Source organism: Sturnus vulgaris, chromosome 6, assembly GCF_052056855.1.
Source record: "Sturnus vulgaris isolate bStuVul1 chromosome 6, bStuVul1.hap1, whole genome shotgun sequence".
In the NCBI taxonomy this organism is placed as follows: domain Eukaryota; kingdom Metazoa; phylum Chordata; class Aves; order Passeriformes; family Sturnidae; genus Sturnus; species Sturnus vulgaris.
The window spans coordinates 38,406,908-38,431,404 of NC_142248.1; the positions used below are offsets into that span (position 1 = coordinate 38,406,908).

The following is a 24,497-nucleotide window of genomic DNA, read 5'->3' on the forward strand; positions in this document are numbered from 1 at the left end:
GCACGGCCCTCCTTTGAGCCTGGCAAAGAAGGGATCCCAGGGGCTGCACGTCTGCAGGCTGAAGCCACAGCTCCCATTGCTGGATGTGCAAAGGGAGGGAGGCAGCTCTGGGCCCTCCCTACATCCCTCCGCACCCGAGTTTGAGCTGCTTCTCGGGGGGATGCCCAGCAGTGGGGAGGACCGTGCTCCTTTGTACATCCACATTCCTCCACCACTGCTCCCCAGGCTGCTGCCACCAGTGTGACTTCTGCCACTGTATGTGCTTTTTGCTTCCATCACCAGCATTACCAATACATGCAGAGCTACAGATGCCCCCTGACAGCCTGTCTGCAGTGAGCCCGTGGCAGGGGGGAGCCCCTTACCACAGCCCTGGCACAGACTGCCCGCCAGCCCCACCAGCCCCAGCTCTGCAGCCCCTGGGACAAGGCGGTGGGATGCTGCGCTCGGCAGAGAGTGTCCCTGTCACGGGTCGGGGAAGCAGATGGGAAACTCACTTCGATGTGGAGCACCCGCCCTCCGCAAAAAAAGAACCCCTCCAAAAACGACCCCAAATAGTTTATGCCTCCTGCATTCGACGTTTTCTTAGCAAGGACTGGCTCAGCAAGGACGGGCTCGGGACACCCGTGAGCAAAGCAAGGGGAGAGGGGGAACTGCTCCGGGAGAGTGACCCGTCCGAGACCTGTGTGCCACCGGCACCGTGCGGGGGTCGGAGCTGGCTGAGGCCGTGTCCGCGGCAAGTGCCCCCTCCCGGCGGGGCGGACGAGCCGGTCCGGTCCGGGCCGGGCCGGGCCGTGTGTGCGCACCGCCCCGCCGGCGCTGCCGGGGGAGTGGTTTCCCCGCGCTGGCGGCGGCGGGGCCGGTCTGCGGGCGGGGAGGTGCCGCGGCGGCGGTGCCAGCGCCCGGCCCGGGAGGATGCGGACGCGCTGACGGAGCTGCCGGCTCCCCTCTGCCGCCGTGCATGGGCGGCGGGCGGCTGCCGCCTGCCTCGCCTCGCCTCGCCTGCCGCACCGGTGAGCCGGGCCGGGACCGGGGGTCTCCGCCGGGCTCGGGGGGTGCGGGTGGCGGGGCGGGGTGCGGAGAGGGCGAGAGCTGCCACCTGTGAGTGCCCCGCTCGCAGCCCCGCGGCAGCCGGGAGGAGCTCCCCGGGACATGGGCAGCGCGACCGCGGCGGAGCCGGTGACCGGAGCTGGGCGGGTCGGCTGTGTGCGGGTCGGGTCAGTGCCGTGCGGGTCGGGTCAGTGCCGTGCTGGTCAGTGCCATGTGTGTCGGGTCAGTGCTGTGCGGGTCAGAACGGTGCGGGTCGGGTCCGTGCCGTGCAGGTCAGGTCAGTATCGTGCGGGTCGGGTCCGTGCCATGCGGGTCGGGTCAGTGCCATGTGGGTCAGTGCCGTGCGGGTCGGGTCAGCGCCGTGCGGGTCGGAGCTGCGGGGCCGGTCGGCAGCGCGGAGCGGGGAGAAGCGCTCCGGTCCCACGGCCGGCTGCGGGGTAACGGGGAAAGAGCGAGAGGCAGAACGTGCGTCTCTGCCGCGGCTCGTTTCTCCACATGCTTGTTTGTTCGAGTAAAGGGTGTTACGGAGAAATCACTGAGAAAAAGGGTTCTCGTTTCAAAAAACACCACCCAACTCATTCGGCAGCCGAAAGGGCTGTGTGAAGGAATCCTGATGAATGAGCACAGCGCTGAGGGAGTTGTTGGTTTGTGGGCTGCGATGGCCCCAGCTATTTGTTTATGTTTTTGTTTTTTTTTCCAAGACAACTTTTGAGGCGAGGAAGCGACTAACAAAGCACAAGTTTAAGACGATGCTTTTGCTTGCAGCCGAGCAGAACTGAACACTGAAATCCTGCGTTTGCCGTCAGGTAGCAAATACCACACATACGATTACTTTTAGAGAATGAAAGAACCTACTTTGCTCTGTAAATGAGAACTATGTTTCACTCAAAGCAAGGGGTGTGAGTATTTTCCATCTGCCAAATGAACATACCACAAAAATTTTCTTTTCATCTGGGACAGAGCCGTATTTGTGCATCTCTGAATATGGCTACAGTCGTGGAGGGGAGTTGGGTTAGCCTGGATGTAGCATTAACCCCTCCAGCCACAATAAGCAGTACACAGAGAGAAATTTGTTTCCATTAGTCTTTTCCTGACTGAGATCTTTACTGCAGTTGTGCAGTCAGTACAGCAGTGAAGCCCTCCTGGCCATAGGTTCACATCTCACTGAAGGATCCAGGGTTGGTGTTCACACCTGCCCTGCAGCCTGCCTGGCTCACAGCACAATGCCTCCTTATGAGTAGCCTGTAAAGGAAGGTGAAGTGGGGGAATTCTGCCTACGCACCACCAGGCTCAAGCCGGTGTTTTCCTTCTCTTAGTTTTAATGAGCAACAAATTTTTTGCCCAGAAAAGAATCCAGCTCACAGCTCAGGATTTCGATAATTAATACGCCATTTAAAAAAACATGTTTTCAGAGTCAACATTATGATTACAAAGAGAAAACAAGCAAACAGGGAATAACTTGACCCGGTTTTGTCGCTTTCCTGTTCTAGCCTGACAATTTGTCAGTCAGGTGGAATTTCCTCCAACGTCTTTGGTACATTGCTTTAGCAGAAGAAATAATGTACAAACACAGTTACTACTTTCCCTCCCTTCTCACAATGATCTCTTTGTATTAAGCAAGAGGCTTTTGCATAGATCAGGTACCAACCCTAGAGTGTCACAGGCTGAAATTGCTCTTTCTCTCTCATTTCTGAAATTATACCCCTGTGTTTGAGCCCATTTAGCCATTTCTGTTTTGGAGAAGTTGGTCAGAGAAGCCTTGATCTTCTGTCATTCAAGGCAGAAAGAGCTCTGCCAGGACTTCAAGGAGACCAGTATCTGCCTCAGCAACATCCCTTCCTTCTGCTTCTTAAACATGCACATTCTCTGGACAATTCTGTAAAATAATCGATTTCTTGGATTTTCAGTCTTCAAAGGAAGGCTTTATTGCAAACCCCAGAAAAGTTGCCAACCAGTAACGTCCAGCAAGAGTGAAGTAGACTGATTGATACCAACCCGTCCTTAAAATCTCATCTCAGTCTTTGTCCCTCTTTGACTGCAAGTCCTCAGGGTCTGGGACCATCTCTCCCTCATAGTTTGGAGAGGGCATGACCAGTCCCCTGTAGAGCAGATACCAGTGTTGGAAGAAGCTGTGGTCCAGTAGGATTATCCCCTTCTCTCATCAGTGTGCATTGACTGATCCCACAGTTTTACCCCCTAGTGCCCATGCCCCCATAGGACTAGGAGAAAATAGTCCAAGTCCAGCTCCTCCATTGAGACCACTGCAGCTTGTGTAAGATGTAACCTGAATTTTCAGCTGAGTTCAGTCTCTGACACAAACACACATAAACTTCCTCTGTGCAAATACTTACTAGACCTCTAGACTCAGAAGGTGAATGTTAATTGGTTGGCAGGGAGACTCACAGCCTTGTTAATGCATATCTGCTTTCAGTGTTAATGACTCATTTAAAAAAAGGCACGCTGAATATTTTTGGTTTTTAGTGATTTCTTAATTTTTAGCTGTGTGTTGTCCTCACCCCCCATCTTCCCCATTCTTACTGTGGTAGGACACAGTGTTCTCATATCCTCCATATTGGGCTAAGGCAGCTTCCTATGCTTGGAAATTCAATTGAGGTGACAGAGTTTTAATTCGTGGACAAAACCAGCTGCATCTCTGGTGTTAGGTTGTGATATTGCCACACCTGTGGTTGTGCTGTTAATTGCCAAGAAGGAATATTAATAGCCACTTTATTGTCTTTGTTCTCTTAGGAGTCTCTGGTGGGTTCTTGTTTGCTTGTTTTTTATAAAATCTTACAACTTTTGCATCATTTGCCTTACCAAATTCTTGCTAAATGCTCAATATTATATCAGGTTATAACACTGATAGCACTGTATTCTAATTTTCCCAAAGTTACAAGGAAATAACTGATTTGTCTTTTAAGTACATACTGTTCTATCTGACTGCACCTAACCTCTTACCCTACTCTGTTGCCTAGAAATGAACCCAGTGATAGACTATCCAGAGTATTCTTTCACGGTGCCAGAAAGACATCAAACATTTTGCAACCCATTTCCCATGACATTTCCATCTGAGAATCGTGTACTCTATGTTGATGCTCTAAGATGTTTTCCCCCCACTCTCCTGCTTGAATTCAGAACTATCCAAAAATACCTAGGGAATGGCAGAAAGAAGCACAGGGAGCCAATTTTAATCTGTCACTGATTCCCATGGGTGCTGCAAGGTGAGGGGCAATTGTGGCATGGAATATTAGGGATGAGAGAATCATCATCTTCCAGAGCAGATCCCAGAAACAAAACCATTTCTTTCTGAAAGCCTTTAGTAAGGGCTGCTCTGAGTTAAAAGGAACAATATAGTTATTTGTAAGGTGCTGGCTTCGTAAGGTTATGGGAAATTAAAGCCTATGCAGAATCACTCGGCTCAATACAGGCATTTCTGATCCCAAAAGCAAATTCTCAGATGAGAGTATTTGCCAGCAAGTACCAGAAGAGATACCTCTAAAACATTTAACAGCTTGTTGAGGCTTATCTCTAATTTTGATGGGGTGTTTTCCTAATGAGTTCCTCTCACATCAATTAGCTGCTGAATCTGATGTTAAAAAAATAAATCCAAACTTTCTCTCAGCACACGGTTCCGTGAGGACTCTGTGGAGATTTCCACAATACCGAGGTCTACCAGCATTCAGAGGAGCTGGCTTAGTCATTCTTCCCATCTGCTCTACTTCTTCCTCCCTCCACTGCTCTACACATGCTTCCTGGCTGTCTGCTCCCCTTCCCTATCTCCAAGCATCCTGTCTGGCTGCCCCCCCTCCTCTCCTGCCATACCTATCCCTTGTGGCATCTTCCATGAGGAAGCTCAGGTAGTTTAGTGCTGAGATCAAAGAGCTGAAATAAATGAGCTGCTTTAAAGCAGCCAGGAGAAAAGAAAAAGGGAAAGGAAGAATGCACCAAGGAAGCACCCATAGCAAGCAGCACAGCAGAAATAATTTGAAAAAACTTTGAGTTGAATCATCCCTAAATCACGAGATTGCTTTAAAAATTGTCATAGTTAAACACAGGCACATTTTAGTTCTTTTTACTTTTTCTTTGACCATTTATGACTCTAGTTTTTAGCTTCTTTTGGCCAAGAGGGCCAGGAAGAACTCGGGCAACTGCAGCAAACTGGAAGTTGAGGTTTGTATGTAGCCATGGTGCTCCAGGATCCAGGGATGTCAGAAACAGTGGCTCCCCAATGGCTGATTGTGCAACCCCAGGAGTCAAGGAGGCTGAGTTAGAGTCATCTGCCAGCACTGGCCCTTTGCAAGCCTGTGTTTTGTAGTGTTGGGAGTCCACAGATAAATGTCTGAGAAATTCCCAAGGGTGATACTTACCCCAGTAGTTTCTTTGGAGCAGGAACAGTAAAAACTGCAGCTCGCCACAAAGTTAGTGGTGAGAGGCAGCACGGTCTGGAAATAGCAGCCTCCTACCCCTTTTCGCTCTCCCAAACTACGTGCTGTGTCTCATGCTGAAATGCCTCAGCTCCTCCACTTGGAGAGTTGTTTCATCTCGCTGCTTCCTGAGAGAGATCGACATCTTCTGTGGAGCACACGCTGCCGGGGAGAGGAAGGCAGCTTTGGCCTGCGGAGAGCAGAACTCAAGTACTGCGTGGGTGGCCGAAGACAAGAGCTTCTGAAACGAGGGAACAGAACAGATCTCTAATCTCCAGACTCTGACACATATCACACTTTTCTCAGTTGCTTAGGAAAGGGATTTGCATCCAAAAAGAAGTGGGAGGTTTAAATAGGAGTTCATACATTTATCTTCTGCGGTCCATGCGGTGATTTACATTTTGCTAGTCCCATGGAATCCAGAACACATCATAAAGGGCGTTTATTACAAACGTGCAACCAGGGGAAACAAAGAACCTGTCCAAGTTCCTACCCACGATGTCCAAAAGCTGAGCTGAGTTGCAGTCAGGGAAGCAAGGCTGCGGGGTGTCACTGATGTAAGTGCTTTGGGTTTGCGAGTGTTTTGGGTCTGTCAGTGTTTTGGGTTGTGCCCAAATGCTGAAGTCACTGTCCCACGCTTGGTAGAGTACTGGGCATGGTCCTGCCTGTGGATGGCCCAGGCCACCCGTGTGGTTCTCAGCTATAGTTCCATCCTCCTAGGACTAACAGAAGACTGAGATATGAAGATGTTGGATCCACAGAAGCACCTGGCCATGGAAAATGCCAGCTTTCCTTGGTATTTTCCAAATGCCAAATTCCTTGCAGGGACATGCACCTTCTTGTACCCTGTGATCAGCCCTTTCATGGCTTCATGCACCACCACAACTGTAGCTCTGCCATAGATTGCCCACTCCTCCACTCTGGCTGAGCTGACAGCCTGCTCTGCTGCAGCACAGTGGCCTGAATAAGGCACCCTTTCTTATTCTGGGTGGAAAAACCTCCTTTAGCCTGTTTATTTATTGGGACTTGCTGAGCAGGGTTTCCTGTGGCCCATCAAAATTTTCCACTCTGCAAAACGCAAGCAACAGACCATTGCTTCTCCCACCTAACACCATTCTTACGCGTGGCCTGTCCCAATTTTCCTTGTCATCAACAACAGGGGTTTCTTTTTGTAGCACACACAAAGGCTCGAGTCCTTGAATGAAGAAAGGTTTATCCAGGGGCTGTGGTGGGGCCAAGGCTGAGCTCCTGGTTTGTTTGTGATCCCCGAGCTCTGTCCTTGCGTCCTGCACACGAGGCCGAGCCTGCAGAGCCACGTGGGAATGTCTGTCCTAAGTACCGGGCTGGAAATGCCCTTGGGAATGACCCATTGAAACAAGGAGGGGAGGGCTCCCCTTTCTGCCCTGCCAGAAAAATGATAGATTTGCAAGTGTAGCAGTGGTTCAAGGCCAATTTCTGCCTCCTATCTACATTTTGTTAGAAGGTGTACCTTCAATGTGGTATTGTTAGGCTGTTATCATAATATTTCCATGAGTGCTCCGTGGGAAATGATTACTTTGGGAAGCCTGGGAAGGGAAGAGGGTGTCCTGCAGTCCCTGCTAATCTAGCAGCAGCCCTAGCATCCTGAGGTCAGGTCTCACTTTGCCACCCAGTTGTCTCCAGCACTGGGGCAGCTCAGGGAGAAGGGTTGATGTTTCCAGAGTAGGAGGAATCTCTAAATAGAAGTGCCCTGATTTTGGAGGTGCTGCTGCCTGTGGGAGAAAAGTTTGGGGCTCAGAGCCTCTGAAACATGCTCCTTTATCAAGTGGGCTGCTAGAATTGCAGCCTGTGGCCCAGTTCCTGTTTCTGTTTTGCCCAATAAAGCACGCTTGCTTTAAAAGCACCTACTTTGCAATTCACAGTGGATTTATCCCAAGGAAAGGCCTCTGCTGCTGTGCCTGGTGGAGTCCTCTGCCCCCATGGAGAGCAGACTCAGGAGAGAAAGCCAGGCTGGGCTTCCCATACACTCCAGCTGAACAGAGCTGCTGCCCAGTGTCCCACTTCTGCTCTTGCTCTCCCGTGGATGGTGAGACCACCCCACTGGGACAGGCTGTGTCCTCAGTTTGTAGAAGCTCCAAAACTCGGTTTGTTCCAAATGCTTTCCAAAGTGGGAGAGAAGCCCAGAGAGCACCTTTCAGTGCCTGGGCTTGTGACCCATGCCACCAGCACAGGTGGAGATTCATCCCCTTGTGTGAGCTGAGGGCCCTTGGTCTGGCAAAGGGGCCCCCACTGAAGCATTCCTTGGTCTCACTAGTGAAAACTTGGGAAATCTCAGGACTTCCTTGTTTGATGCTATGGCTCCTAAAGAGGCAAGATGTGACCAGCTCGTTGGAGTAATCCCTAAATTAATTGCTCTTTGCTGGGAGGTACAGCCAGGCTCTGCAAGCCCAGACGAGGGGTGGCTGAGGCAGTGCCACTGGTCACCAAAACTTGAGACTTGACTTGGTTCCTATTAATGACAGTACAGCTGTGTTGGTGCTCCTGCAGCCAGAGAAGAAGCTGGTTATCAAGCTGAGGCAAAAGAGGACAGGTTATTCTGGCAGCAGAAGATGGGTGGGTTGGAAAAGGGTACATTGAGCAAATGGGCTCCAGGCTGGAAAGCAGCAAAGGTGGGTAAAACTAAGGGACAAGGAGAGATAACCAGAGAAAGGCTTTGCTTGGGTAATTTCCAGATGGTTTCCATTGCAGTGAAAGCTCTTTGCATGGTCTCAGTAGCTGTGCCTTGTTTCTAAAAGATTAAACAGTATCACAGGGAAGAGGAAGGGGTTTAGTTTTTCGCTCTGTTGTCAGCCACAGAAGGTAATCACAACTATTAGGCAGGTAAAGTATTTTCTCTTCAGAGAGTAAATGCATTCTGGTAGTTCTGTACACTGGAAACACTGAACTCTACAACAGTCTTGACTGGGAAGAAGTTCTTCTGGTTCTAAATATGGCTGTGGTACTGGGAGAAGGGACATTTTCCATGCTGTGGTCTCGAATGAATTATTTTTTGTTACAGGTTTCAGGCCCCTGAAAGCAGGGGCTGACATCCCCAGTCCAACACTGCATGCACCATAGGACACAGTTGCCAAAACACCAGAGAGGGGATTGGGCTTGGGTTAATTAAATCCAGAAGTCTTTTGCTGAGACTGGAAAGCAATGGATGTGAGTTTAATTAATTCAGTACTGCATGGGTCCTTGTATACCACTAACCAGTCATCTGAAGGTAACTCTAAATAGAAGGTGGCCTGGCTTGGATTCCAACCAGGTGCCTGGTTCCTTATCTCTTACACCTTTATGTCTCTCATTGACAGTATAATAATTACTCAGTGTAATAATTGTACTAATTACATCCAATCATTTCTGAAGGAGACATTGAAGGTAGACAAGTTTGAGCTGACTTTTTATAGGTTTAATAACAGTGGCTTTGTAATGGGTGGTGGGGTAAAAATCTTCCCAGAGCATTGGATAGTATGGTGTCAGATGCTCCCTTGTTTTTATAAGAGACAAGCATTGAGTGTAGTCAAGAATTTTTAAGGGACAAAACATTAGCTTCCCTAAAGTTGGTTTGGTCATTGGTTAGGAAAGAGAATTGCCAGATAAGAATTAAACCTTCTGAATTGAATCCTGGGGATGGAGAATTGATTTCCTGCTTCCCTAATTTTCAATAAGTGTGGCCTGTGGCACGAGAAGAAACTCCAGTATGCAATACACAATTTTACCTCTGTCACTGTTTTTGAATAAAATCAGTGTGCAGTTAATCCAGTGTTATAAATCTTGGTACAAAGACTTCCAAAGCAGGTAGATTTGTTTAATCATTTGGGCTGGAATCCAAACCACTGGAGGATATAAAATATATATACTAGTGCCATTCACTTCACTGAAAACACCTTTTTCCCGTCCAAGGAAATAGCTGTGGTTGGCATGAATATATATTTGGAAAGCTGTAGGGCTAAACAGATTCCTCAGAAAATCATCTCTGGCCTAGATATTAACTATATTTACACACTGTAACTCCAGAGGCTGATCAGCTAAGGCTTTCTGACAGAGAAGTCATCTGAAATCAGTGATTCACCCTTTGAAATGGTGGGATCCTCACCTCTGCTCAGCAGGCTCCTTGTCTTGACACCAGTCTACATATTACCTTCAAATTGGAGTAGATCTTTCAAAAAATCACTTCCCCTGTGACTTTCGAAGGAACCATGCAGAAATACAATGTTAATGGATCCTTCTTTGTGCATATGTTGTCTTCTTTGTGTCTTGATGAATAGAACTGTGTCTCACTAAACAAACTGATACTGCCAAATAAGGGAATACATTTTTTTTATTTTCCAATTTTCCAACTGTCAATACAATTTCTGTATGGGAGGATTTCAGAATGTCCCAGTTTCAGCGTTTGTAATTCACACTAAGGAATAAGGTTTAGCATCACGAAGAGTTGTAATTGTGAGGTGTTTCAGGTAGCTTTAAGTGGCTTTGGTACATCAATTGCCTCAGTGATTCACAAGGTGCTCTATGAGCTTCGTCCTCAGCCGGATCAAATCCCATCTCACACAGAAGATGATACAGACCTTGACAGTGCGAGTTTCTGCAGCAAGCTTTTGGCAGAACTCTTTCACAGCAGTGCCTGCCAGCGGTGTCCCTTTGGTCACAAGCTCTGACTCTGCTGTATTGTCTCTTCCAGGCACTTCTAGGATTTGACTGAGTTTGCAGGACGCTCCATCAGTGACCAGGCGCCTGCAGCAAGGACGGATTTTGCAAGTGACACCCGTTGATGTGACTGAAGGTAATGTGCTCTCTCCTGTCATTGCCCTGCACTTGCTGCTTGTCCTCTACGGAGCCTCATGCCCTGTTCAGCATCCCCTTTGCTACCTGTCCTGGCTGGGGAGGTGAGAGCAGGATCAGCCTCAGTTCACTGCATGTCTGAGAATCCCCCAGACCGATCTTTGCTTCAGGCAGCAGCTCTTCCTCACCATGGCTCAGCTCATCTCATAAAACGTGTCTGTGCCCCTGTCCTTAAGGAAATACTTCCTTGCATCATATGGCCTGCCTATTTTCCATAAGTGCTGCACATTTTTGGGTCCTGAAGCTGGTCTGCATTCAGATACTGTTTTTTCCCCCAGAATTTCACAGGTCAATTTTGCCCACTGTTCAAAACCTAAAATAAAAATGTGTGCATTGTTTCTGAGGCCTTTCCCATGGGAGGTGGTTTAGCACTTGACAGGCTAGATATTGCTCTGTATGTTACTGACCTTGTTAGTGCTGTCACAAGCAGCAGAAAGCAATCTGTGCTTTTGTTCCATACCTCTGGAAAAAGATCAGCATAGTGAAGTCCTGGGACTGTAGCACCTTAGCACTGCATTTAAGATAATCTAAAGGCAGTTTTCTCACAGAAATGCAAGAACAGATTCCCCTCCCCACCTGCTGTATTTGTGCTTAATTAAACCTAGGGGAAGTAATGTATCTCTTAATTCACTGACACGAGAATTTTAAGGTTCAGAGTAGATGACTCATCCACCAGAACAGAATTTATCCTTTGTTTGTAAGTGCTATTTATTGTCTTGTTTTGCATCACTATGGCTACTGTATGTCATTGGTGATACCATCTATCATACATAAAATGAATGCAAGACTGAATTAAAGAGCTGTAGTTCTTATAATTGTTTGTATCAGCCACTTTTCTGTTGTATGTCAGTCAGTACATCTCACATAAAAGCAGCACTAAAAGTGGCTTAATATTTTCCATCAACACTGCCTGAAAAGCAAAAAATTGTCCTGTGCATAAATCTGATCACAGTTTAAAAAGCCCTAAGGAACACCACCAAGCCCGTTGTTCAGATTATACGGCTTTATAAACAGCTCAGTGATGTCCTACAGGTGATTTTGAAGTTTCAGTGAACTGATTTGCAGTGGCATTCTCAATTATTTTACATTTAGTTATTTTTTCTGTTACAGACCTAGTTAAGCTTGTTAGAAACATCATTGCTTTCACAGCCTATATAGATTCTTCTGCTTTCTTTCACTGTTTTGAAGCAGAGACTGGGAATAATTAATCTATTCCAGTTAAAGCCTAATTATTTTGCCAATTTCATGGTCCCATGTTCTATGCTGAAACACATCAAGTACAATCACTTCTGCCATCCTATTCAATCAAAGCCTTAAGTTGCACAGATTTTCTGAAATGGCCTGGGCTTCAACAGCTTGGGAACTGATTCACTGAGGCATCTGCTGTAACACTGGCAGGACTGCCACCATTTTTCTAGCCCGAATCATTTGTCTTTGTCATTTACAAAAAATCTGCAGGGTATAATGTGGTCTTAGGGAAGCACGGAGCCTATTATTGCTCAATAATAGAATTTCGTGAGGTCTTGACATCTTTGAGCTCATATGACACATTTGACAGTGCATGTGTGGATGTATATCTCTAATTTCCCATGGAACAAGGGAAGAGAAGTATTTAAACATTTGCAATGCATTGAATGGCTGCTAAAATAAACCAGCCAGCTACGAGTGACTGCTGGCTAGCAGGGACCAAGCCCCAGGACACACAGCAGTGGTGCATGGCTTTTCTGTGCTTGCCAAGACTAAGACTTCATAAGTACTGACCCCACACAAAGCCTCCAAGATTATTTCCATCTAGACACACACTTTCTCATTTCCTTTTCCCTGCAATCCAGGACAGCTGGGCCTAGGGTGCTGAACCCAAAAAAGGATGCCAGGAGAAAGATGTTCATCTTGGACATGCTCGGAGTGGTGGTCCCAGTGCTCCTCTAGGCTCACAGCTGGGTCTGGCTAACACAGGGTGTGAAAGCCCTGCAAAACAGCTCTTCCCAAAGAGTTGGGCTGGGAGAGCATGGTCCTGCTTAGTGTGGTCATTCCTAGAGGGGCAGCAGGAGGGGTGAAAAGGGTCCCTCTGGCAACAAAGAAGACACTGGGGCCACAGTGGGGAAAAAAGGCAAGAATGGAATGAGCTCCAGGGGTGATCAGAGGGAGGAGATATCAGAGGGAATGCTGCTTTCCTTTTGGTCCAAGGGCATATCTCTAGTCTTTTAAATGCTGTCTCAGGTGACAGGAACACCTGGCAGAGCAGGGCCCACAGTCACCACTGCTGGGAGGGGTCTCCCATTTCCAAGTCACCATTCCCTCAGTGCTGTTGTCCACACGTGCCCAGTGGTATGGCCTGCTGGATGCTGCAGGAATAAAAGCATGTGCCCAGAAACCCTATGTATTTTACTAATTAGGTGGTTTTTGCTGTCCCCGGGGAGTGGCACAGGTCCAAGCAAGGGCTAGGAGCTCAAAATACTCTGTCTAGCAGGAGAATCTGTCCCTCTTCTATTGTGCCATGGCTCTGGGAAGATTCAAGCTTGTGTGAGCTGCAGAGTGCTCAGATCAGGGGTTTGGTTCAGCCTTTTGCTGGGTTTCAGAGCCTGGTTCTGCTTTCCTGTTCTGTGCACGTACCAGGAAGTGTGTGAATTAATTCAGCGTTGGTTGGGTCCAAGGCTGACCCTTCAGGGCTTTTCCCTATGCTGATGATGCCTACAGCCTTGAGTCCTGGTCCACAGCTGAGATCAAGTGTCCCATGGTTCTGCCATGCTTTTTCTTAAATGTGATGCAGTGGGAGTGAAAGTCTCTGCACTATCATGCTGCTGCATGCTACAGCTAATTAAAATCATTGTGAAGGGTTTTGTAGTAATTGCAGATATTGTAGAATTTAGTTCTGTCCAGTAATTGCAAATGTAAGCCTGAAACAAGTTATCCTTAAGATGTTTTAGTTGGCATTTCTCAGTAGGTGCAGCTGTTTCAAAGAAGGCTTTTGTGTGTGCAGCAGGACCAGAATTAATGGCAGCATTTAGTCGTGCCTAAAGGAGTGTTTGCTGTGGCAGGTGGCAGGGCAGCTAATGGATGATGCCTAAATTCTGTGTGCTGCAGGAGGCTCCAGCAGCCACTCACTGCACTGCCTGATGAATGCCAGCTAAAGAGAGAGAAAGTCCCATGCCAGATCTCTCCAGGGCTGATGTATTAACATTTAAAATTAACATGGCCCCTTCAGCTCAGAGTGGCTCTGTTTGCTCCTACACGCTTAATATGCATTCTGGAGATTTCAGGCATCCTCAGATTTTTCAGTGGAATACTGTATTTATAAATGGCAAATGTGAGGAAAATCCCAGTACCATGGAGACGTGCAGCTGCCCAGCCAGGGGCTGGGCTGAGCTGTGCAGTGAGAGCTGCAGCCAGCTCTGTCTCTGCTCTGGAATGCTGCAATGCCCAGCAGAGCCAGGTGAGCTCCGGGGCCAGTGCTGCACTGCCTGGGGTGCCAGATAGCACAGGGTGATGCTTAATGGGCACTTAAGCACCTTAGGTTCCTAAGTTCCTGATTTAAATGAGATTTAGGTGCTAAACAGTCCCTGATACATTTGGAAGTCCCACTCAACACCTCTCCAAACACTCAGGCAAGTAAAGACTATTGAAAAGCTGGTCCTTAGACACCAATACAGCTGGTGTGTCTGGAATTAACAGCTTAAAAAGAAGTGCTGGCTCATGACTAAATTGAAGAGACATCTGGAAGAGCAAATATTGAAGACATTACTAAGAATTGGAATAAGAATTTAATTCAAGGCTGGTATTTCCACCAGTAACTTTTTTTGGTCAACAGATGCAATTTCTTTGCTCATGTATCAGTGATAAACTGATAGCTGATAACATTGGAAGACTCCAGTTTCCAACTGGACTCTGGGACTCTGTGGGGGTCCTCTCTGCTGTTCCAGGGGCAGTTAGGTGTGATGCCCTGCTCAGCATCACCACATGCAGCAGTAACAGTTGGCTTGGAGGCCAAGGAAATATTTTTTTGACTGTTCAGGAAGGAGAGTGTAACACAATTATTTTAACCAATATGAAAAGCCAATACCTTTTGTTAAATTAGCTGTGGGGCCAAAGCTCAGAGCTGAGGTGTCCCATTCTCTTTGAATATTCACAGCATGACAGAGGTGATGAACACCCGAGAGCCCGTGATGGAGGAATTCGCGCTCAGCCAGACTCCCGAGGAGGAGGGAGGCCCTTCAAGCCAGGTAACTTCAGCAGAACTGAAAAGTGTCCTGAGTTGTTTGTCAAAAGCAATTTAATGCAACCAATAACTGTCCTTAGGGTAGGTGTTGAATTGCAGAGCACTTCTGCCAGAAGAACAAGCCCTGGAATGTGTTTGATCCTCCTTAGGTTCTGTTATTAAAAGTTCAGAGTTTGGCTGAAGTGTTCTGTGGGCTGCCAGGTCTGCAGGGCACAGTGACAGCAATGCCCAGATCCTGCAGGGATGCGGTCACAGAGGCTTTTTGTCACCAAGAGTTCACATCTGAGCAGCTACTGTGTGATGAAGACTTCCATCCAGCACTGTGCCAAGCTTTTATACAGCCACCCTTCAAATGAACTGAGTTTCCTTAGGCTCAGAGGGAGCTCCCTTTTTAGAACAGAGACCATTTGAAATGATTGGCTAGTTCACAGAAATGTCTGTGGCATCATAGCAGCACCACTGGTCAGGGCCATTTGCTAGCAGGTGCAAGAGCATTTTGTGTCCCCAGGCAGCTCCACACACCCACTCAAACACCCACCCGTGGTGCTCATTGCAGCAGGAGGGATCACGATGTCCCAAGCCCCCCTTGTGGCAGCCCCCACATCTCAGTTGGTGCTCTGTGGTTGTGCTCGTGACTCTGTGTCACTACCAGGGATAAATCACGTAATGTGTCCTGGTGGACCTGAGCTGCCTCTCAACACAATGTGTAATGTTGGAAGCAGACTCAGAGACCTATGCTAGGAGCAGCCTGTTGCAGGTGTAAATACAGCATTTGGAAGCCAGGGAAGTCAGAAGAGAAATTTTGCAAATTCCTTTTGGGTCACTTGTTTGTGTATTGAAAGGCTTTGTGCATTTAAAGAGCATACCATGGGCTTTCCTGTGCCTCAGAGGCTGCACGGGATGGATGCTGCTCCCTCAAGGAGCACGTTTTCAATATTCTTTTTCCCTCTTCTTCACCAAGTTCCAGGTTTTCATTGTTGTATTAGTGTATGCTGCCCAAACTCTGTCCAAGCCCTGACTTCACCTGTGGATTTAGGGCTGTTCTATGATGTCTCTGATCATATGCCCCAGAGTTTTCTGCCAGCTCCTTTACCTTTCCCCTGGGAGAAGATGCTACCATTCACATTTTAGTGATAGCCACCTGAAGCAAAAAAAAAAAAAAAAAAAAAAAAAAAAAAAAAAAAAAAAAAAAAATCAAACAGAAATGAGATGTAGCACAAACTCAGTGACTCAGTGGGAAAACTAGGTTCCTTCCAGCAACTTCCAAGCACTCTGTCCAGGAGACTGGTCCTTCTCCTCCTGCAATCTCCTGCCCACTCATCACACGCTCCAGCTTCTGCAGAAAAACACAGCAAGGCCCAACAGGCAGCTCTGCTTCCTGCCAGTCCTGACTCATTCCTGGAGGGACATGGTAAATACTGGGCTCTGGTGGAAAAAAATTATGTGGTTGATGTGAGAAAAGACCATACGAGAATGACACAAACAAAAATAGCCACAGCTGAGACCACACAGGTGCCTTTCCTAAATTTTCTTGCAGCTGTAATAATCATCTCCCAGCCCATTTTTAGATCTCTCCTTGCCATTTCCTGGGGCTTCAGAAAGCAGATGAAGAAGCAGAATTTTTGTTGTGTTGCATTACCCATCCAGGGGTTGCCAGCAGGCTTGGGGATGGGGTGGCTGTCATGCAGCCCTCTGCCACCCCAGCAGGCTGCTCAACAGCCTGGGAAGAGGTCACTGTCACCTGTCTGTGCAGCCATGGGAGAAAATACAGCAATTTACCCACAATTTTATGGCTATTTTCTGCCAGCTGAGCCGTGAGGCTGCAGGAGCTGAGCTCCATGTGGGTCTGCAGAGGAGGACACTGCTGCTCAGCTGGCCTGTGGACCAAGGAGACCTTTGTCTCATATTTGGTTTCCAAGAAGCAGGATTGTATTAGCCACTTCTTAAAAATTCCTCCCAGTCAAGAGAGCTGCCATGGAAATGCCTTTCCAAATTATGAACAGCTCAGGAGAAGTCTGTGTAATGGGAAGTTGTGCAGCTCTTTTCTGATAGGTAGCATAAGCAGCACTGCTTGGTCAGGATGAGTTACAAACTGTGGGTGCAGCTCAGGGTGGCGTCAGGAACGTTTGCCTTCAGTGATTCACTTGTTCTAATTGTACTGAAGGCGCTTTCGCACGAAATAATTTTTTACCTAATTGTTTCTCATAACACTAATATGAAACATTTCTCACCTTTGTATAGATTTACAAGAAGTTTTGAATCCCTGTGAGACTACCATGGGAGCAAGGGTATGAGGATGAGGGTTATTGTCCTTGCTCATCTTCAGAAGTCAGATATGGGCAGCACAGCAATGTCAAAAATGTGCTTGCTGCTTCCTAGATGCACAGCCTTTCCCCAGGTCTTGCCTCCCCACGCCAGCTCTGATGCCAAGAGGGACAACTAAACGCTCAGCTCTTAGGAGTACAGCTGCTGAGATGAGGAAGGTTGCAAAAGCCATGGAGCAAACACTTCCAATGGGTTATGACACCCCCAGACTCCTGTCAATGTCCTGTATTTCTGCCCATGCTCACAGCAGGAGCTCTGCTGAGACTGCCACAACATAACCAGCAGGGCTTGATCAAGCAGAAACCCTGATTCAGTGGTGAACATGCTACAGATATGTGGGGAGGTTCCCACCAGCTCACAGCAGCAGCCTCTGAAGTTAAACTGGGATCATTCTTGCTCTCAAGTCCTGGTTCAGTCCTTCACATGCACCTTGATTTTATTGTAAAAAAGGAAACACAATGAAATGAAATAAAACTCAGCTAGCGCAGAGAGATTTGTAGCTTGTTAGTGCAGGTATATGGAAGTTGGAGGATCCAGGAGAAAAGGTTTCAGTGAAGCAACAACAGAATTTCTTATGGTAATGTCCTGGAGGAGCTGGAATGATTTTTCCTTAAAAAAAAAAAAACAAACACCCCCAGAAAAAAAACTATTCAAAACAAAGTACCCTGAGAGATTTAAGTGATCCAGCTATGTTGAAAACAGGAAAGCACTTTTGTGTGTTACAATATCCTTCACTAAAAAGCCCTGGTTCAGCTTCAAGCTCTAACCACTGTGTAGTGTTTGATCTGCAGCTTCAATGTGACAAATGAAAATAAATAGCTGGCACTGTCCTCTGTGTAATGATGTTCTCTGGAGCTACCTGTTTTGCATGAATGCATCATAAAATAGTGTTTCACTGCACAACATAGCTCTGCACAATGGTGGCTTTTTAATAAACTATCACTGCAAGAAAACGTGGATATCATAGCAGAACAAAGGGACAGCAGCCAGAGGGGCTGCAGCAGCCATTTAGCTTGGCCCTACAGCAATGACTTCTGTGTCCCAAAACCCCACCAGAACTGAAACAGGAGTGTTTGGCAGCATAACAGATTTTGTCTCCCAAGTCTCCATTTTCACTGCTCATGTCGGATCACTCAAGTTAAGGCAATCATCTCCTCAACACGCCAGAATGCAAAGTGGGTTCTTTGCTCAGGAAGGGACAGCACGTGCAGGGGAGAGTGTGCTGAGACCTACAGCCCCTCTGCACCACACTTGGCCAGCAAGGAGCTGGGCTCAGCTGGTGTTGAAATCCCTGTGCAGGGCTGTTGGTCTGCACCAGTTGGAAGAGGATTTTTTAATGGACATGTGAGTACATGTCAGATGTAGAAAGGACATACTCTGCTTGTTCTGAGTATACATCCCTGCTCAAAGCTTTGATGTGCATTCCCCAAATGTCTCCCAGGCCTTCCCAGACTCACGTGAGAAGTACCCCAAGCTGTCCAAAAGGCTGCCTTCGATCGTGGTGGAGCCCACCGAGTCCGGGGAGGTGGAGAGTGGGGAGCTGCGCTGGCCTCCTGAGGACCTCAAATCAGCAGAGGACAAGGGCCTTCATGGTGACCAAAGAGTCTGTGTCCAGCAACAGCAGCAGCAGATGGATCTGGAAGGTCTGAATGAGTAATTTTCATCCTTGTTCCCCATAGGAAAATAGCTGTTTCAGACAGTGCTGTGCACCGCAGTTAACAATGAGACAAACAACTGTAGGTACTTGAAGGTGCCCAGAAAACATCTGCACTGGAGGAGTCCTGTGGACTGAAAATTTTGATGTAGCTTTTGAGCAATGGTGTTTTCATCTGCATCAGCCACTCACATGGCCAACGGGCAGCCAATGCACTGCACCTTAGTAGGTCACTCTGAGGAGCAGTAGTCCTGGTCAGTAGCATGTATCTATCCCTGTCTCCTAGCCTAGAAGTGAAGTGTTTGACAGCTGCACGTTTTCAAAGCATCCTGGTGTCTCAGGAGTGTGTCAGTGCAGCAGGAACTCACAAATACATACCCCTGACCAGTAGTGTCACTGTGGGGTGAACACAGGTGAAGGTAAGACCTTGTCTAATTGTAGCTTGCACAGGAAGTGCTCCAATGGGAAACTGGTCTATTTATTTCCTTGTTTTTTCATCTCCGTGCTGTGCTTTTCTCTTATAGAGTGACGCAGTTTCCATTTCAGTGCACCAGCATTTGCCACCCAAACACCCAGACACAGCAGCCAGGACAGGGTGCAAGATGCACCTTCCCTTTCCTTCCAAGGGGTGATGACAAAAAGTGTTGAAGTATAAAATCACCTGCTATTCCAGTTGGCATTTCTGGGTGGTGACAACCACAGGGTTTGATCATTCAAGATGAAATATGAGCCAAATCTATTTCGTCATTCCAGGTTATATATTGTGGTTTCTCTGTTGGTTTTGTGCCGTGATTTGTACTCATTATGTCTTCAGGCCTGGCAGCTTAAGCAGATTTCCAAAACCAGGTAGCCTTCCCATGACAGTAGCTGTCCATAGGGATCACCTCCTCTCTCTAATATCTTACCTGAGGTCTCAGGTTCCCTGTAAAGTCAGGCTGTGATGCACTCAGAATTCCCTACTCCAGGTTTAACTACTGGTTTGCAAGCAGAGAATTTCTTGTATCAGGTCTGATCACCCTAACAGATTAACTGCCAGCTGGAGCAGGGAATCAAACAAAGGCTGCACCTATGTGGGGAAATAAATGCTCATGAGCTGTTTCTTTGCAGATACTTCAGCACACCCAGCTCAAGAGGCAGAAGACAGTACAGTTACTGTGGAAAGCAGAACTGAAGAGAATGAGTAGGAACTCCATGGCCTCAGAAGTGAAACTTCATTGTGAATGTTATTGGAAAGCTAATACACTCTGAAGACATGTCAAAGTAATCTGTATTTCAATCTGCAAGGGTTTTATTTAGTTAGTACCTGGTAAGAAGCATCTGGGCTTTAGAACTGTTCTAATATTTTGATTTTCAGGCTGGGATTTATATTATTTGTTTAATTTCCCCTTGGGAAACAATGGGATATGCTAGGAAATGCAAGGCTGTCAAGGAAAAGATGCTCCTAATTTTAATTAGTGCATTTCATTGGTTTTATCTTTTTCAAGAAAGGCTGCTTTCAGGTATCAACAGCAGGACAAAGGGGTTGCGTTTCTACAGGAGGAATGTCTTAAATCTAAAAAACTTTCTTTTTTTTAGCCATTTAAAACTAGCACTGTGATATTATGGACAATAGATGTAATATAATGTCACCAGTTGATTTTGTAACTTTTGTATAGAGACGCAAGGGCAAGGTTTGGCTCCAGGCTGCTGCCCTGGGGCAGCCCAGAGCAGTTCTCTCCCTTTGGCTAACCTGTGCATATTTGGACAAACCAGCCTTTCCTTAGCTGCCTTTTCAGTAAGGCTGATGCCTTTTGGAAGCGCTTTCTGGCTGTACCTTAACGAAGCGATGAGCTGGTCGCTGGTGTTTGTGCCTGTGTGTGTTGGGATTGCTGGGGTGGATCCTGCTCTCTGTGCACTCTTCAGCTCCAGCCCTAGTGTGGCTGCACTTCTCGCCCTTAAAGCTGGTGAGATGGCTCCTGCTTCCTCCAGGGCTGGCTTTGTCCCACCTTGTTAACAGAGCTTGTTGTGACATTACTTCTTTGGTATGTTCGGTGTATAATGTAGGTGCAGGGGCACAGCTGCTCCTCCCTTGCCCTGAGCGGGGTGGTGGTAGGGAGTAGGTGGCAGGAGCTCCATAGCACATCCCAAACCTTTCCTCTGTTTTGCCTGGCTCCAGGTTTCCCCTGAGCCACCTGCAGAAGGAGGGGCGTGGTGGAAGGACGAGCACCTGCCTCCCTCCCGCCCAGGCTGGCACTGCTGGCAGGACACACCTGTGCCAAGGGGTGCCCTCCTCACCTGCAGCACCAGCCCCTCAGCTTTGGTTGCACCATCACCTCCTGGAGCCCAGAGCTCATGGTGGCACAAGCTGTCTCTGGACACCCCTGCCCTCCTGTGGATTTTCCTTGGGAATTTGGGGGTCATTTTGACAGGAGTGGATCCATTCCTGCACAGCAGCCTCCAGACACTCCCTCCCACTGTCCAGGAGAAGCACCAATCTTGGCCCAAAACACGACCCATTGGATGGGCTGGTGGGGGTGGATGCTGCCTGTACTCAGAGGGGTTTGACTGTCAGTGATGAGTGTCCTCCTGTAAGCTGCAAAGCTGGCTTTCTCCATCTCTGCAGGGCTGGATGGGCTCTGTACTTCCAATTAATGTTGTATCCAGAAGAAGCTGCTCGCTATAGGTGGAGCGAAATAATAGGATTTCTTCCAGCATTAACTCCTAAGTTGAATTCCAAGTGCTTTCTTTTCTCCAGTAATAATTTTCGCTAACAACAACTTTTAATTGTGTGATGGTTGATTAAATTTACTGGCCAGATGTATTAATAAGTTTTTACCTTCTTAGCAACCAAATTTAATATATTTACTTACAAAGAATTCTGTGCAATGAATGTTTATTACAAAGGAAAGAGACTATTTTACTTCAAAGCAACATTAATTTATGTACAAAACTATAGCTCATTATTTGGGGTGTTTGGGATCTAGGACCCTTTTTATAAGCAGTGTAGTACAGTATAATGTGATACTTAAGTTAAACTTTGCTCTCTCAATCTATATAACAATCTGTTTTGCCTTCTTGATGTAGACTTTCTTGCCTACACTGTTAGAATTACTTTGTTGGATGAGTGGGATTCTGGTCAGAGCACCGAATTTCACCAGTGTAACTGAAGGTTTCAAGAGCACTTCCTAAATCTGGCTGCTGTCCCTGTCACCCCCTTCACTGGTGGCAGTTTTCTGGTGAAGCCAACAAAGCTGGAGCTACGTGTTGGCACAGGAGCAGTGAGGGGAGGGAGGTCCCCAGCTCGGACCCGCCGTGGCAGGAGGAGAGCCAGGCTGATGGGAGCTGCTCTTTAAATGCTGCTTTTGCATCGACTGTCAAGAAGGTTTACAAAGCTTTGGGGAGAAAACAACAGCAGTGACGACATATTTTTAGCTGTGTGATTTCCTGCCAATCTGCATCTGCCCAGCTCTGTGAGGAATGACGTTAGATGTATCACTTAATTTGCTTTTTGCTTTATAAAAGGAAAACCAGTTGTTTGAAACACTTCCCCCAATTTTCTGTGCTCTCTATCTGCTTTCAGACACTCCCTCCCTTCCTGCTCTGGATGGCCCTTATCCTATTTCCACCTGAGGTCAATGGCACTTCCCTAAATATGTTTCCCAAAGAAACAACTAAATTCTACATACACCCTGAAAAAACGCCACGCAAGCACCACTATTTTTTTTTTTCATCCTTGTACTTAAAGGTGAAGCTGGTATAGAAATCCCAGATTTCCTTCTTCCAGCCTAATTACTCCCCTCTTTCCTTTCCCCTCTTTTGCACTGCTCCCCTGAAGTATTTTACCTGAAGCAAATGGTTGCTTCAAACTAAAGCTTTCTCCTAAAGCTGTGTGGCCTCAGTTTAAGAATCGTGCAAAGCCAAACTCCTCCTCCCATTTTTATTTTTCTGACCATGGGCCAGAGGCCCTAAAACAGGAAAGCAAGATAGAGAGAAAATTGTTTTATACAAACAAACCCTATTTATTCAACTTGCAGGTCTATGAATGTCCACTTACTTTGTCTGTGTGCAAGTGTTGTCTCTCTAATAAACTCAATAGTTGTTTTGTATTTTTTCTGGATTAAAAGCTTTGTAGAAACTAAAAAGAAAAAAAAGACATTCAGTCATATTTTTCTAGTCTAGCTTGTAGAATATTTCATGTAGTGCAGAAAGGAAGTTTTATGGAGTAAGACGTTGTTGAATTTTGCTCTATTTCAGTTCTTTCTAATTTTGTAAAATGCCACCTGTACATAATACTCGACTAATGTATGTCCTGTAGATGTATTACACCGTTTAGCCTATTAAATGCCTATACTGAACTGATTGGAAGAAGCAGCGTATCCACCGTGTCTTTGTTTAAACATGGAAAGGATTATAGGTGGTGGTGTGTGTCCTACCACTAGTACAGGGAATGAAGCCTACTCTAGGGCTGTCTTGGCTCCATGGCACACAAATCCTCACCCAGGCCCTCCAAGCCACATGCTCCTACACAGACAAATTCCGATTTACATCAGTGACAGCTGCCATAGCCAGCGAGCCCGTTGGCTCATCTTCATTCACCTTTCAATGCAATGCACATTTTTAACGTTTTCTGGAAAGGCAATTGTGGAGCCCAGCAGGAACTCACATTACTGGAAATCTACACCCTGTGCAAAGAGAGCAGGGTCATGTAGCAGAGAAGATGAGAGGCAGAGATAGTCTGCCAGGGAACAACCAATTTTTTCCAAAAACGTCAAGTTGCCAAAAAGTAAAGGATCAGATAACTGGAGGGTGAAGCTGCATCTTTCTTACCCAGCTCAGAAGCAGCTGCTGCTCTCTGAGATGGGTAAATCAGCATGGCAAGGGCATTTCCCGAGGTCAAAGGCAGGGCTGTGCCTGCTGGCATGGCAAGGGCATGGCAAGGGCAATGTGCTGTGTCCCAGGCTGGGGCAGTGAGCCAGCCTTGGCACTGCTTGCACACCCGATGCTTTGTGTCACTCAGTACTGGAGTTTCCATGCACCATGCATGGAAAATCTCATGTCCAGGCATACATTACTCAGGGTGGGATAGCAGAGGGACTGACACTGCTGTCTCCTCACCTCCCTAGGAACTGTCCCTTCCCTCTGGGGTTTTGCTGAGTGGTGTTCAGCCATAAGGATGCTACCTGATGGCTCCAGGGGATGCAATTTCAACTGGTGCTGATTTTATGTTGCTGTGAGGTCTGTGCAGAGTTCTGGCTGTTTCCTTCCCTTGAGTCTGAAGGCAGGGGGATTTTATTGATAATTAATTAAATAGGACAAGTGTAGGAACACTGTTGTCTTGCTTCTAACATTTGTATCTTAAACTCATATCCACTGGATCTGCAGGTTATCCCATTGACTTGAGACATTTTCATTTCTTTTTAATCAGACATCTGCTTAGTATTTTTCTTTTAGATGTGTTCTGCTTGACACTCCTGTCTAAAGAAGCAAATAACGTTTTCAGTGGAATTAACTTTTTTAAAAACTACTAGTAAGAGACAAAAACTGACTTTTAAAGTAATTTTAAAGTTAAATTGAAAAATGTAACGTCTACATTAAATCAAGCTTAATTTGTGTTTTTAACATCTTTATTTTTTTCTCTCTTTTTAAAATTTTTTCAATTCCAGTGGTTTTGTGAATCTGTTTGGGAGAAAAATGATGCCTGACAGCTTCAGAGGGCCATGACTCCCATAGCAAACAGCACATTCCTCACTTTCATGTTATAAAAGCTTATGTCATATGCACTGCTTCCACCACAAATTGGAGCAAGGCACCCTTCTTCCCTGTCTTTTTAAAACACATGGCTTTCATTTCAGAGACACTAACTCTCCATAGTCTCCAAAAAAACCAAAAAAACCCAAAAAAATACCCCCAAAAAACCAAAAACCAAACAAAAAAACCCGCAAAAAAACCCAAAAAACAACAACCCCCCCCAAAACAAACAAACAAAAAA

General features: G+C 46.8%; 1 protein-coding gene across 1 annotated transcript; it reads left to right on the top strand.

Annotated features, from left to right (window-relative positions):
• The first annotated feature begins 822 nt into the window (after window positions 1-822).
• LBHD2 (LBH domain containing 2) lies at window positions 823-22,876 on the top strand. Its single transcript, XM_014871921.2, has 5 exons — window positions 823-1,010; window positions 10,174-10,275; window positions 14,464-14,554; window positions 18,317-18,518; window positions 19,637-22,876. Exons 3-5 carry the CDS (start codon window positions 14,465-14,467, stop codon window positions 19,711-19,713), a joined length of 369 nt encoding a protein of 122 aa, XP_014727407.1. The 5' UTR covers window positions 823-1,010; window positions 10,174-10,275; window position 14,464; the 3' UTR covers window positions 19,714-22,876.
• Window positions 22,877-24,497: the final 1,621 nt, after the last annotated feature.

Coding starts and splice junctions, on each gene's coding strand:
- LBHD2 (XM_014871921.2), top strand. CDS start 14,465: ATGACAGAGGTGATGAACACCCGAGAGCCCGTGATGGAGGAATTCGCG. Junction 14,555..18,316: donor AGGGAGGCCCTTCAAGCCAG/GTAACTTCAGCA, acceptor AATGTCTCCCAG/GCCTTCCCAGACTCACGTGA. Junction 18,519..19,636: donor GCAGCAGATGGATCTGGAAG/GTCTGAATGAGT, acceptor GTTTCTTTGCAG/ATACTTCAGCACACCCAGCT.